Source organism: Eubalaena glacialis, chromosome 4 (genome assembly GCF_028564815.1).
Source record: "Eubalaena glacialis isolate mEubGla1 chromosome 4, mEubGla1.1.hap2.+ XY, whole genome shotgun sequence".
NCBI classification, from domain to species: Eukaryota; Metazoa; Chordata; class Mammalia; order Artiodactyla; family Balaenidae; genus Eubalaena; species Eubalaena glacialis.
Genome location: NC_083719.1, coordinates 55,875,361 through 55,890,185, shown reverse-complemented (window position 1 = coordinate 55,890,185; position 14,825 = coordinate 55,875,361). Strand labels below are relative to the sequence as shown.

General features: G+C 40.8%; 2 protein-coding genes across 4 annotated transcripts in view; one reads left to right on the top strand and one right to left on the bottom strand.

Moving 5' to 3' along the window:
* The window catches only part of BDP1 (B double prime 1, subunit of RNA polymerase III transcription initiation factor IIIB), an 84,512-nt gene extending 80,355 nt beyond the window's left edge, over positions 1-4,157 (bottom strand). For all 3 annotated transcript variants that reach the window (XM_061189337.1, XM_061189339.1, XM_061189340.1), the window contains exons 1-2: positions 3,723-4,157; positions 1,190-1,466 (exon numbers count right to left, since the gene is read on the bottom strand). In XM_061189337.1, the coding sequence (XP_061045320.1) occupies positions 1,190-1,466; positions 3,723-3,934 (489 nt within the window). In that variant the 5' untranslated portion in view covers positions 3,935-4,157. The remainder of the gene's footprint in view (positions 1-1,189; positions 1,467-3,722) is intronic.
* Positions 4,158-8,234: 4,077 nt separating this feature from the next.
* On the top strand, positions 8,235-11,850 carry LOC133089753 (small EDRK-rich factor 1). The gene is made up of 3 exons (XM_061187891.1): positions 8,235-8,444; positions 9,239-9,347; positions 11,585-11,850. The coding sequence occupies exons 1-3, from the start codon at positions 8,438-8,440 to the stop codon at positions 11,655-11,657; spliced, it is 189 nt and encodes a 62-aa protein (XP_061043874.1). The 5' UTR covers positions 8,235-8,437; the 3' UTR covers positions 11,658-11,850.
* Positions 11,851-14,825: the final 2,975 nt, after the last annotated feature.

The window sequence follows — 14,825 nt, the reverse complement described above, 5'->3', positions numbered from 1 at the left end:
CCCGTGAGCCACAACTACTGAGCCTGCGCGTCTGGAGCCTGTGCTCCGTAACAAGAGAGGCCGCGATAGTGAGAGGCCCGCGCACCGCGATGAAGAGTGGCCCCCGCTTGCCGCAGCTAGAGAAAGCCCTCGCACAGAAACGAAGACCCAACACAGCCAAAAATAAATTAATTAATTAATTAAAAAAAAAAAGATAAGTGCCTTCCTCTTAGTTAAAAAAAAGGGGGGCATTCTATAAATTAATAATAAGAGCTGACATTTGTCGGGCTCTTACTATTTGCTAGACACTAGTTTAAATTTGTCAATTTAGAAATCATCACCAATTCATTTTGCTCAACTACACTTGTCTTAATTCAAATGAATATAACTCGCGTCAATTGGACATCTTCATGAAAAATCTCACTGAAGGTTTAGTTTATAAATACATCTGTACGTGTATCTGTATACGTGTGTGCACACACGTAAAACTTCTATTTTTGGCTTCCGCCAAAAACAATGAAAGATACAGATGAAAAAAATATGCAAAAATTAATATCGTGGAAAAAATAGCTTATTAACTCTATAGTGCTTCTCAATCGTTCTGTTAACAAAAGGGGATATTCTGGGACTTCCCTGGCGGTCCAGTGGTTAAGACTCTGCACTTCCACTGCAGGGGGCACGGGTCCAATCCCTGGTTGGGAAAGATCTGGGCAGCCAAAAAACAAACAAACAAACAAAAGGGGATATTCTATTAACATGAGGGATGTTACTTGGTTTTGTTTCCCTCATCAAAATGCTACAGATGCGGGCTTCCCTGGTGGCACAGTGGTTGAGAATCTGCCTGCCAATGCAGGGGACACGGGTTCGAGCCCTGGTCTGGGAAGATCCCACATGCCGCGGAGCAACTGGGCCCGTGAGCCACAATTACTGAGCCTGCGCGTCTGGAGCCTGTGCTCTGCAACAAGAGAGGCCGCGATAGTGAGAGGCCTGCGCACCGCGATGAAGAGTGGCCCCCACTTGCCGCAACTAGAGAAAGCCCTTGCACAGAAACGAAGACCCAACACAGCCATAAATAAATAAATAAATAAATAAATAAATAATTATTAAAAAAAAAAAATGCTACAGATGCTTGTTCTTCCTCCGAATGATGCCTAACATAAGAACAGAAATCTAGCAGGCAACAGTCAAAATTCTGATTTTTCTACCATACCTTCTCTTTCCTCAATTCTTCTTTTAACATTTCTCTCAGTTTCTGGGCTTTATATATTCGGTATCTGTCTGAGCATGGCTGTTTCTCTTTTGTTGGAACAGGGTTTGGCTGTGGAGCTTCTTGATTAACTGTAGGTAAAGGATGAGGTTCTGAAGGAACACTGACACTAGGTTTAACCAGACTAGAAGTACTTGATACTCGCTTTCTTCTCTGTGAAATGGTAGAGGAAGATTTACTGGATTCTTCAACATCCTTCCCACCATCAGTCTTTTCATCACTGTTGAAATTTAAAAAGAAAAAAAAAAAGGGCACCATGGATCTTCTTTTAAATATTTGAGGCTTAACAACTAGTCTGACAAAAATCCAAAAGAGCAAAATCTCATTATTAATAATCAATGACTTAAACAGTGGTTGCAATAAAATTTTTGTTCAGTACATATTTTTAACAGATATGGAATTCTAATGAAAACTGATGATCCTTTTCAAACTTCAAATCCCTAAGAACATTATAGCACATAATTTTATGCTCATGCTAGGTACCTCAAAAAACAAACAAAAAACCTAAGTTACAAAACAGAGCTTAATTTGCCTAATTTGAATTACTCGATAACTGAGAGTTTTTTTTCTTTTGATAGCTCTAAAAAATTTTTTTTTAATTGAAGTATAGTTGATTTACAATATTATATTAGTTTCTGGTGTACAGCATAGTGATTGAGTATTTTTACAGACTGTACACCATTAAATGAGAGTTGTTTTTTAAAATTAAGTTTATAATCCACATTGACACTTCCTAAAGTGATCTAAATTTTTGGCATTTTACTTTAATTATCAACTTGAGGTCAGTTAAACCAAACAAAATATCAAACCTCTGAAATATTTGTATTGCAGTATTTGAAGACATTCATTTAGCTACATTAATCAAACCAAATTCTGTTTGAGGCAAAAATCATTTATCTTTTGTCAGGTATAACTCTACTTATTCAGCTATCAAAATAAACTCTTCACTCAAAAAAAGTACTCAGTCACTTCAAATTACATATCCAAATTCAGACTGGATATAAATATTTCAGGAATGGCCTGAAAGCAAATTAAGAGGGTATAAGTCAAGAATTAAAAGCAGTCTACTTTTTTCATATGTTATGATTAGTTGTATATAAAAGTGAAAAAATGCCTAAACCTATAGAATAACTTTTCCAAAAAGTATCCAATTTAAATTCTTATCTCAGCCCTTATAATGTGATACACGTGCCATTTGCATTTCACCCAATCAAGATGAATGCATAAGGACAGAACATATACCCTATGGATTTTTACAATTAGCAAAGACCCACCAAAAAAAAAAGGAAACACATGATAAAAAACCAAGTATAGTCCCTAAATGTCAAGTCTAAGAAAGCAATATCCTTGAGCTTAAATGTCTCAAGACTACAGAACAAGTAATTTACTAAATTATCAATAATCATACATTCACATGTAGTTAACAGGATCTCTGTGAACTTTATTAATTTAACAGTAACTGGTATTACTATTCCACTGTTGGGAGAAATTCTGAAGCAAATTCATGTAAGAAACTTGGAAATTACTAAGCATCATTAAGCTATCAAAATAATACTCTATACTCAGCACCAGCTGAGGTCAACAGAAGCCAAGCCAAAAGAGAAAAGAATAAAATTGTCACCTTCCTGTCACAGTATAAATTTATACCATCTCACTGTTATTTAATAGGGTTGGTTTTCATTGGTTTCCTCACATTTATAGTATAAAAACAGAGGCCATTATTAGCTCAACATGTCTTAACTTTAACTACTTTGCTCCATCACCTTTAAACACCTAAAGGTAGACAACTATTCTGTCATGTCCTGTGCAAGACAGTTTATATCAGTTATTTCTAATCTCCACAATAACTCTCCGAAGCAAGAGTTACATTATCCCCATTTTGCAGATGAGTACATTCTGCCTGGGCAAAGTCCATAAATTGTTAACTTAAGAAGAAGAATCCTGAATCTAAATGTGGTACATGACACATGCTTTTCTGTTCAGAAAACATGGTCACCATAGTTAAAGGGGCACACCCTCAAATCAAAATAAGTAACCAGACTTCCTTTCCATTGACATAAATCAGTAGAATCAAAGTAACACTGCTCTTCTTCTAAAAATAAATGTTTTCAAGATTTAAAAAAAGACAACTTACTCCCGTAAAGTACTCCAAAAGAATGAAAACTATGGTAATCTAAATGCTCTAATGAATAGTACCACGTGTGGATTTTCTTGGACTGCTAGACCTGGATTCCTCCCACCACCACTTGAAGACATGGTCCCCTCCTCGAGAATCTACACGCTGTAACAAAATCCACACTTGCCACACCGTAGTTAGAGGGACCAACTACAGTTGGCAGTGTGTTCTTCGGCCTCAACTGTCAGGCTTAGTACAAGCGAGGGGGTACTTCTACGGTAAAGTTTCTTTGCTCAGCTTCCAGGTGACACGCCCGGAGAGGCGGGGCAGATGAAAATGCTCCCCTCTGCAAGTACTTACCTGCTCTTGGGAGTCTTTTCTCGGGGCTCCGCTTCCCCGCAATCCACCGGGGGCACATCTGTGGATTCCGCTGGCTTCGGGACAGAGGCCGCTGCAGGCTCCGGCGGCCTAGGAGCCTCTCGTTCACGCTGTGGATTGGGGGCGGTGGAGCCCCTGGCGCCTGCTCCAGGCCTGACATTGGGCTTCACGCTAAGGCGTGCCCTGCGGAACATGGCGGAGCCAGGGGGCCCGGGGAGGCGACTCCACGGCCGCTCTCAACCCCGAGCCCCGGCCGCTGCCCGGAGAGGGCTTTAGGAACTACGCCTTTCCCACAAAGCCACACCACCAGCCCAGCGGGCAGCTACCGCAGTTTCACGCCCCCGCCGCCGCCTCCGATCTCCCGCCGCCGCCTCTTCTTCATGACCCTGCTACACTAATAGCTAAGTTTCCCCCGGTACCTTATTCCCCCGCCCTCAGAGGGCGCCGGAACTGATTACGTCATCATCCAGCGCCGCGGAATGACGCACAGCACCGGAGCCATGGTAACCGTCAAGTTATTGAGCCTGGGTTACCTGCGAACCGGAAATTGAGACGCCAGACGGTGTACTCTTACCTCTCCAGGGCTCCTTAGGATTTGTTCAAAAGAGCGGAAGGAGGTAGTCAGTCCTTCAGCCCAAACTTTTACAGGAACTATTAAAATCCCTGGCCGTAGGACTTCCCTGGCTGTCCTGTGGTTAAGACTCCGCGCGTCCTCTGGGGGTGGTGCGGACTCCATCCCTGGTTGGGAACTAAGATCCCGCAAGCTGCGCGGCGAGGCGGGGTGGGGGTGGGGGGGAGAATGCTGGCAAAAACAAAAAACAAACAAAAACAAATTGCTGGCTTTTTTTTTTTTTTAGGAGGGTCCTGTAGAACACTGCCTGTTCATCAGCACATCCCTAAGGCTTAAAAATTCTAAAATGAGAGGCTTCCCTGGTGGCGCAGTGGTTAAGAATCTGCCTGCCAATGCAAGGGACATGGGTTCGAGCCCTGAGCCCTGGCGGGGGAAGATCCCCGTGCGCCACGACTACTGAGCCTGAGCTCTAGAGCCCACGAGCCACAACTACTGAGCCCACGTGCCACAACTACTGAAGCCCGCGCACCTAGATCCCGTGCTCCGCAACAAGAGAAGCCACGACAATGAGAAGCCCTCGCACCACAACGAAGAGTAGCCACTGCTCACCACAACTCGAGAAAGCCCAAGCACAGCAACGAAGACCCAACACAGCCATAAATAAATAAATAAATTTATTTTTTTAAAAATTCTAAAATGAGTAGAACATAGATTAGAAATTAAAGTGTGAAGAAAGTGATAATAGTTAACTCCTAGGAAGGGAACTGCGTTTCTGGGAAACACATCGTGGGAAAAAAGAACATTCACTGTATATCCTTGTTTAGTTTTTAATGTGAATGTAATACCTGTTCAAAAATTATTATAGTTAATGGGAATTCCCTGGCGGTCCAGTGGTTAGGACTCCGCTCTTTCACTGCTGAGGGCATGGGTTCCATCCCTGATCAGGGAACTAAGGTCCCGCAAGCCCCGCGGCACAGCCAAAAGTTTAAAAAGAAGAAAAAAAGGAAAAAATTATGGTTAAAACTTTGTAAATTTTTTAAAAAATATGTTATTAGGCTCATTTGGGGAGAAACATGGAACTTTTTAAAAATATTTATTTTTTAAAAATTTATTTTGGTGCACCGGGTCTTAGTCACTGCACTTGGGATCGTCATTGTGGCATGCAGAATCTTAACTGGTGCCATGCATGCAGCATCTAGTTCCCTGACCAGGGATCGAACCCCGGGCCCCCTGCAGTGGGAGCTCAGAGTCTTACCCACTGGACCACCAGGCTAGTCCCAAAACTTTGTGAATTAACGTGAGCATTCTTAATCTTCTTCAGGAGGGAGCAATAGAGCAATAAGCAAGACATTCTGTGTGGGAAAGGAAAATTCAACAAATGAACAAGATAATTTAAGAATTATTAAATGCCATGAAAGAAATTTAGAGGGTAATATGACAGAGGTTAATGGGAGGCTGGCTTACTTTATGTAGGGTGGTTAGGGAAGTCCTCTATGACGAGAGGGAAAATGTCTAGAGGTGAGGCTGACTCTAGAGATTATGGGCCAGTGTTTGAACCAGTAATACAATTCCCCTGATTCATGGAAAACAAAGGCCTGACTTCCTTCTTGGAAGGAGAAGAAAATTCTACAAGAACATCCTGCTACATTAATGACAAAATGTCAAAGGAATAAAATCCCGAACTGATTGAAGAGATTGCTAGGTCATCCAGAAGGAGAAAGAAGAGAGACAAGTGTTTTTAAGAGTAGGAAAGCAAGGCTGAAAGTACAGAGAGAAAGGATTCTTTCAAGACTGGGAAGGAAATGGAGGTCTGTGGGCTCCCTCCAGTACTCTGGAGAGGGCATAGGACCTCAAACACACCTAAGGAAGCTCAAGGACTTGAGAAAAATAACCCCTGCTGCAGATATCTCAGGAATCTTGGAGCTACTGCCAGAACCATACAGCTTTAAACAACATATTCCGGTATAGACTGAAGACATAAGGCCTTTCCCCAAACTCTCTGTTTCACCTAAGAGTCTATGGTATTCCCACAATTCTGCAGGTAAAGAAGTAAATAACGACTAGGATTTAATTTCCCATTTGTAAAGGGATGGGAACAGAATCAGATTCAATTTTACTATTTAACATAAAATCATAAGCTATTTGTTACACATCCCAAGTTTGTACAGTCTTTTTTTTGAATTTTTGAATTTTATTTTATTTACTTTTTTATACAGCAGGTTCTTATTAGTCATCAATTTTATACACATCAGTGTATACATGTCAATCCCAATCGCCCAATTCATCATTTTAAAATAATTCTGAGACTCACGTTTTGATCGTGGCTCAGCTCACGGCTAGCTGTGTGACCTTGGGCGGTCACATAATTCCTCCTAGTTTGTACAGTCTTAACGGCATCATAGTAATTTTAAAAGTCTCCAGTTTTCCCTGGCAGACACACCCAACATTTCTTGTATACATGGGATACATCATGTGTATCCCTACAACTCAAAAACTATATTTTCAGTTGCAAAGAAAAAGCTCAATTAGACTCTTAAGACCACACACAGAAACAGCTCTACTTAAGTTCAATCCCAAACTCCTTCCCTCCCTTCCTCTTTAGATGGTCTCTTTATAAAGAGCCTGGCCAGAAAGTCGATCTTTCCCCCTGCTCAAGTTACTGCAGAAGAAGTCCCTAAGTGGAGACACATGGCCTGTAAGCAGTATTGAGGAGGAGGGGTGGGACGTAGGGAGAGTGATAAGCACGAAAGGCTCTCTGAGGTTGAAAGAATGATGACAAGTATAGCTAATATGTTGAGTGCTATCCTGTGCTGGGCACTTACTACTTCACATATATTAACTTGATTAATGAAGGAGGTACAATTACCTCCCCATTTTACTAATAAGGAAGCTTTAATGCAATGAAATGACATTCCCAAGTTCACATAACTACTCATTGGGAGAGCTGGGCTTTCAACCCAGACATTCCATCTCCAGAACCCTCAGGTAATTTTTATGAGATGATATAAAAATTGTTGAAGCTTGGTCTTATATACTTGGAGGTCCATTATAGTATTTTCTATACTTTTGTATATGTTTGAAATCTTCCAAATTAAAAACTTTAAAAAAAAAAAAAGGTTATTTCAGGATGTCCAGACTAACTCTACACATTTCTCAGTTTGTAATAATTAACGGAATAGATGAAGAAAATAAGTATCAAGCATCTTTCCACATCTGTTTCTAGCAATGGCAGATGCTCCATAGCTTTTACATAGGTTTAAGGTTTTTCTAGGCTATTCTGAATTCGTGGTGAGACTGCATTCCCTAGCATTCTCTCCCCATCACACAACCCAGGCACAGAGCCACAGAACTCCTAAAGTACTGTCGAGTGACAAGGGCACTGGGATCAAACGGGAAATGAACAGACTTTAGAGTCCGTTTTAAATTTGAATCTTATTTCTACCCGTCCCTACCTATTAGGTCAGCGCTTCTGGTCTCAGAGTCTCAGCCAACTGTTTCGTAAAATGAGAACAATGAAGTCTACCTTGCAGGCTTGGTGCGTGAATAAAGAAGGAAAATATGAAGGGCCAACACTGGCTTGCAAAGAGTTAACCCTCAATCTATTCTGTCCCCTTCCTCCCCTTCCCGCCTCTGCAACGGGATGAAAAAAAGCTAACTTTCCTTTTCGAAAAGTTAGATATTGTAGCGTTTAACGTCGTTATCAAAAAAATAGGGGCTGGTTAAGTCCCAGTGACCGGTACACAGAGGGAAAATCCACACACGTCTATGCCTCGCTCAGACACAGGGCCTGCTTTCTCGACTCGAGCAAAATTGCACGTCCGAAAGGCCCCGGGGGCGGATGACTGGCCCCGGGGGCGGATGACTAACCCCGGAGCCGCGGCTCCGGGGCCCTAGTCGGGCACCGCCCCGCCCTCCCGGCCACGCACGCGCAGTCACTCGCCGGCCACGCCGACTGCTGTTGTCTGGCCTCGTTGGGCTGGGCCGTCCACCGAGCACAGGCGTATCCCTGCTGAGGGCCCGCGCGGGCGTAGGCTTCCAGATCGACGGGTGGGGACGGCCGCTGAGCGTGCGAGCAAGTCGTTGCTTTTCCGAGTCGCTCTTTTCCAGGCTCGGTCCGGTGGTCAGCATGGCCCGTGAGTATGCGGACGGGTAGGGGAAGCGGCGGGGAGCGTCCGGCGAGCAAGTCGAGCTCCAAGGCGCGGCGGGCGGGCAGGCGGAGGCCAGCTGGTGAAACCCCTTCCGTCCGGCGCGGTGGTGACCCGGTTTTTAGTCAGCAGAGGGAGAGGGACGGTTGGCTCCGGTCCGGCCTGAAAGGTCGGGCAGGTGCCTGCCCCTCGGGTGCGAGTTTACACGGTAAGGAACACCTCCCCGGTGGTGAGGTGTGTGGAGCCCCGGGAGGGATCCTGGTCTGGAGGTGGTTTATAGCAGGTACTTAATACTTAAGGTCGTGAGGCCTAACGAGGACAGGGAGCTGTAAGTCTCCTCTCTAGTTCTTTTGTTTGGCACTCGAAGGTAATGTTTTACAAGCATCTGTAATGCTCGCTTAACAGTTGAATTATGGTGGGCCAACGTGTGCGAAGTGTAATCTGTGGTGTATCTTTCTCTCTCCACCCACACCTCTCAAAAGCCAGAACTTATTTTGGAATACTGGCCCATAGAGACAGACAGACGATTGGAACGCCTCTTTTAAGAGATCTGGTGTTTATAGCCAGTGAACATCTTAACTGGTATCATAAAACTGTTAGGAACTTCAGTGTTTACCTTTAAGCTTCCTCCTTGTCGTCAGATCCCCAGAACACCATTCAGTGCAGTACTCTGCTGGCTTATCTCTTAAAAAGCAAACTTCAGATGCATTTAAATAAGACCCTTAGAATGGAATTATTAATTTTGGAGATGGAAAAAATAACATCACTATTTCTCTTTGTAGGCGGAAATCAACGAGAACTTGCCCGCCAGAAAAACATGAAGAAATCCCAGGAAATTAGTAAGGGAAAAAGAAAAGAGGATAGCTTGAGTGCCTCTCAGAGGAAACAGAGGTGAGTTATACTACAGGAATTCTCAAGTCACAGAAGTTTTCATTTTGGAGAATGGAAAGCAGTTTTTAAATCCTTAGTAGAACTAGGCCTGCAGGAAGGGGTAACAGCTGCATATCTGTTGTGTGCCAGGCATACTAAAATTATAAGCGGTAGTCATTATCCCAACCCATGGATGAAGAATTTAAAGCTCTCAAGCTATAATTTGTCTTGCAGAGAATCTCATGCAACTCCACCACAACCATAAGAATTTCATTTAGCTTCCATGTGCAAGGCATTGTTAGGTGCTGAGGGTAAACATTTTCCAAGCAGACATCCTACTCATACTAGTCTGGATGACAGGTCACCAATTATATTGATAACTTCTGAAAGAGACACAAAGTATATGTAGTTATATTGACTTCTGAAGATCCATTGGATTGGAGAGAATGCAGGTGTACTGTCTTGACATACAAGTGACAATACAAAACTGCTACAGAAATATCAATACTTTGAGACTACAGCTTAAGATTTTTTTTAAAAAAAATTCATCTTTCTAAAAAAAAGTTAGCCAAATTTCATTTTATTCTAAAATCAAATTTTGTTGTTCATGTGAAACTTGGAGGCGAGGTGAAGAATTGACTACACAGGCTCCATTGTGGCTTCTCTGTGGTTCTCAAGGCTGGCTGCACATTAGAACCACCTGGGAAAACTTGATGTCTGCTCAAGCCTGTGCCTTACACCCAGCCCTGATTTAATTGGTGTGGGGTTGGACATTAAAAGGTGCTCTAGGTAAATTTTATTATACTTAAGTTAAACCTGACTTTAAAAGCTCCCCAGGTGATTCTGATATGCAGTCAGAGTTTAATGAAGTTGAAGCCCTTAATTATCACTTCACACTGTCTTTCTATGACATTTATTGTTAAAGTGATAAACTTTGCTTTAAATTTGTTTACTTACATTGGAGTAGAAGTGAACCAATCAGTGGAATGGTACAGATCAGTAACCCTGAAATAACATTTTTATTGGGAAACTTAGTGTAGCTTGGCTCAGTGATAGTCACTGCTCAATGACTACCCACTGCTTACAAAGCTCTGTGCTAGATGCTCTATATTTATTACCTCTATTCATCATAATCATGAAAAGTGCTATTAGCCCCAATACATGCAATGAGACTGGGGCTCTGAACTTCAATAACATTACTAAGATCATACAGCAAGCACAGCAGAGTTTGGTTACAAACAGAAAAATAACTATTACTGTTTTTATTCAGGACACCTCATTTTTTTTGTAGCTGTCTTGTTTTTCCTTCCTTCTCATTCCTTGTTTTTGCTATTGGCCTCTCAGAAATGTCTTACTAACATGGACAGATCTACTCATCCTGAATTAAAATCTAATACTAAATATATGCAATAACAACATAGGAAAGAGCCTGGACTTTGAAATTGGACAGACCTTAGTTTTTATGTGATTTGGGGCAAATTATTTAGCTCTAAGCCTTTAACTTTTTTTTTTTAATCTGAAACATAGGGACAATAACTCAAGGTTGTTGTGGGACTTAATCCAGAGCCAGCAAAGTGCCTGGCACATAGTAGGTGTTGAATACATAGACGTTTAATATATTTTTTAATATGGGCTCATGGACCATCCAGCCCAAGTAATCTGGTTTTAGTTCACAGTATGTGCAGGTTCAGCCAGAGACACAAAGGGTTAAGAAAATGCCCTGAATATCCTGCTTTTTGGCTTGTAAGAAACTGAATTGATTCATAACATCTATGTCCTAATCCTAGGTACCACTTAGGATATCTAGAAGACTTCTGAAATGCCCCTTCATTCACAAAAAAATTTATAGTGAATTAACTTTGTTGACAACCAAGATTAATTGCCATTATTTCTACATATAGCTGCCTCATGTCAGATGGTGTGCTTGTGTGTGTGTGTGTGTGTGTGTGTGTGTGTGTGTGTGTATGTGTTCCTCAGAACAACCTGATATGTATTACTCTAATTTTGAAAAGACTTGGAAGTTATTTATCCAAGGTCATGACAACAGTACAGACTGTATTCAAAATAAGATCTGACTTCAAAGCCTTTCCATTCTTCACCTTCCCATTTTATCTCCGTCCATGCAAATGGAAAGACATGAAAGTTTATATCTTCTTTTAAATTGTTTTCTGATATACTGAATGGATTATTATAGAAAACAAATGAGAACATAAAATCAGTTTTTCTGTAACAACTTACAGCCTTTTTCCCCCATATAGGGACTCTGAGATCATGCAGCAAAAGCAGAAGGCAGCCAATGAGAAGAAGTCTATGCAGACAAGAGAAAAATGATGACTATTGGAAAACCTGGGTGCTGCTGCTAACTAAGTGTATCATAAGCTCTATGATCAAGATTTTGTAGCGTGAACAGTCAGTACATATGTTATATCCTTATACAACTATTTTACATGTTACCTTTCAGCCTGACTTAGTGTGATGTTTCAGAACCATTCTTCAAAGAATAAAGCACTAACCATGCATGTGACATATTGGTGAACATTGTTTTTTATCACCAGTGAGCATTTGTACAATTTATTAGAGAGGTAATATGATCAGGTAACAGGATATTATATATAAATCTAGAATCTTTGTCATAAACTTTGTTAAAGTATATCTTTAAAGTCAACTTTATTGTATAATAGAATTTGAGATACATTTATCTAATTTTGCTTTGTAATCAACCAGTTTGCTTGAAAAATTTACAAAAAATAGTACAAACCACCTGGAATAGCAACTAACTGAACATAAACTAAATGAGGTCTCAGTAAGAGTTCTACTTACAGCTTTAAAATTTTCTGGAATAAGTGCTTTTTTTTTTTTAAAGAATTTCTTTTTCTTTTTTTTTTTAAGAAATTTATTTTATTTTTGGCTGTGTTGGTTCTTTGTTGCTGCATGCGGGCTTTCTCTAGTTGCGGCGAATGGGGGCTACTCTTCGTTGCGGTGCGCCGACTTCTCGTTGCAGTGGCTTCTCTTGTTGCAGAGCACGGGCTCTAGGCATGCGGCTTCAGTAGTTGTGGCATGCGGGCTCAGCAGTTATGGCTCGCGGGCCCTAGAGCACCGGCTCAGTAGTTGTGGCACGCGGGCTTAGTTGCTCCACAGCATGTGGGATCTTCCCAGACCAGGGCTCGAATCCATGTCCCCTGAGTTGGCAGGTGGATTCTTAACCACTGCACCACCAGGGAAGCCCCTGCCTTTTTTTTTCTTAATAGAGTTTATTTTGCAGAGCAAAATTAGGGTTGCAAAAAAATTTAGATTTCTCATTTACCCCCTGGCCCTACTCATACATAGCCTCCCCATTATGAACATCCCCTACCATAGTGGTACCCTTGCTGTAACTGATGAACCTACATTGACACATCATTATCACCCAAAGTACATAGTTTACATTAGGATTCACTCTTTGCATTCTAAGAGTGCCTTTTTTTTTTGTGGATATGTTAATGTTTATTGTTTTTAGTTGAAGTATAATTGACTTAGATATTAGTTTCAGGTGTGCAACATAGTGACTCATTGTTTTTATACATTACAAAGTGATCACCACAATGTCTAGTCACCATCACCACAAAAAGTTACTATAATATTATTGACTGTATTCCCTACGCTGTACATTGTGTCCCTGTGACTTTTTTATTTTATAGCTAAGTTTGTATCTCTTAATCTTTTTCCCTTATATTGTGCATTTTCCCACCTTCCTCCACTCTGGTGACACCAGTTTGTTCTCTGTACCTGTGAGTGAATTGCTGTTTTCTTATGTTTGTTCGTTTTGTTTTTTAGATTCCACATGTAAGTGAAACCATATGGTATTTGTCTTTCTCTGTCTGGCTTATTTCACTTAGCATAATACTCTCTGTGTCCATTCATGTTGTCACAAATGGTAAGATTTCATTCTTTTTTATTGCTGAGTAATATTCCGTTGTATATGTGTACATACACACCACAGCTCCTTTATCCATTCATCTCTCAAGGGGCAGTTAGGTTGCTTCCATATCTTGGCCACTGTAAGTGCTGCAATGAATGTAGGGGCAGATAAATCTTTTCAAATTAGTGTGTTTGTTTTCTTCAGATATTTTTAATTTTTTGAGGAACCTCCATACTGTTTTGCATTGTGACTATACCAATTTACATTCCCACCAACAGTACACAAGGGTTCCCTTTTCTCCACATCCTCACCAACGCTCGTTATTTCTTTTTGATAAAAGTCATTCTGACAAGTATGAGGTGATATCTCATTGTGGTTTTGATTTTCATTTCCCTGATGATTAGCGGTGGTGGGCATCTTTTCATGGACTGGTTGGCCATCTGTATGTCTTTGGAAAAATGTCTGTTCAGATCCTCTGACCATTTTTTAATCAGATTGTTTCTTTTTTTTTTATATTGAGTTGTATAAGTTCTCTCTGTATTTTTTATATTAACCCCTTATTGGACATATCATTTGCAAATATCTTCTCCCATTCAGCCGTTCAGGATGTTGCCTTTTCATTTTGTTGATGGTTTCCTTTGCCATGCAAAAGCTTTTTAGTTTGGTGTAGTCCCATTTGTTTATTTTTGGTTTTTGGTTTTTTTGGGGTTTTTTTGGCTGTGCTATGTGGCTTGTGGGATCTTAGTTCCCAGACCAGGGATTGAACCTACACAGAAAGCACAGAGTCCTAATCACTGGACCGCCAGGGAATTGCCTGTTTATTTTTGCTTTTGTTGCCCTTGTCTGAGGAGACGGATCCAAAAAAATACTGCTAATGCTGATGTGAAATATCATACATAGTGCCTATATTTTCTTCTAAGAGCTTTGTGGTTTCATGTCTTACATTTAAGTCTAATCTGTTTTGAGTTTATTTTCATACATGGTGTAAAAAAGTTGTCTAGTTTCATTCTTTTACATATAACTACAGTTTTGCCACCACCACTTATTGAAGAGTCTGTCTTTCCCCTATTTTGTATTCTTGCCACCTTTGTTGTAGATTAATTGTGCATTTAAGTGTGGGTTCATTTCTGGGCTCTGTATTCTGTTCAGTTGATCTATATGTCTGTTTTTGTGCCAGTACCATACTGTTTTGATGACTGTAACTTAGTAGTATAGTTTGAAATCAGGGACCATGATACCTTCAACTTTTCTTTCTTAAGATTGCTTTGGCTATTTGAGGTTAAGATTTGTTCTTTTTCTGTGAAAAATGCAATGGGTATTTTGATAGGGATTGCATTGAATCTGTAGATTGCTTTCGGTGTTATGGACATTTTGACAATAATAATTCTTCCAATCCATGAACACAGAATAGCTTTCTATTTATTTGAGTTGCCTACAATTTCATTCATCAGTGTTTTACAGTTTTCAGAGCACAGGTCTTTCACCTCCTTGAGCAAATTAATTCCTAGGTATTTTATTCTTTTTGATGCAGTTCTAAATGGATTGTTTTCGTAATTTCTCTGTCTGCTAATTCATTATTAAGGTATAAAAATGCAACAGGT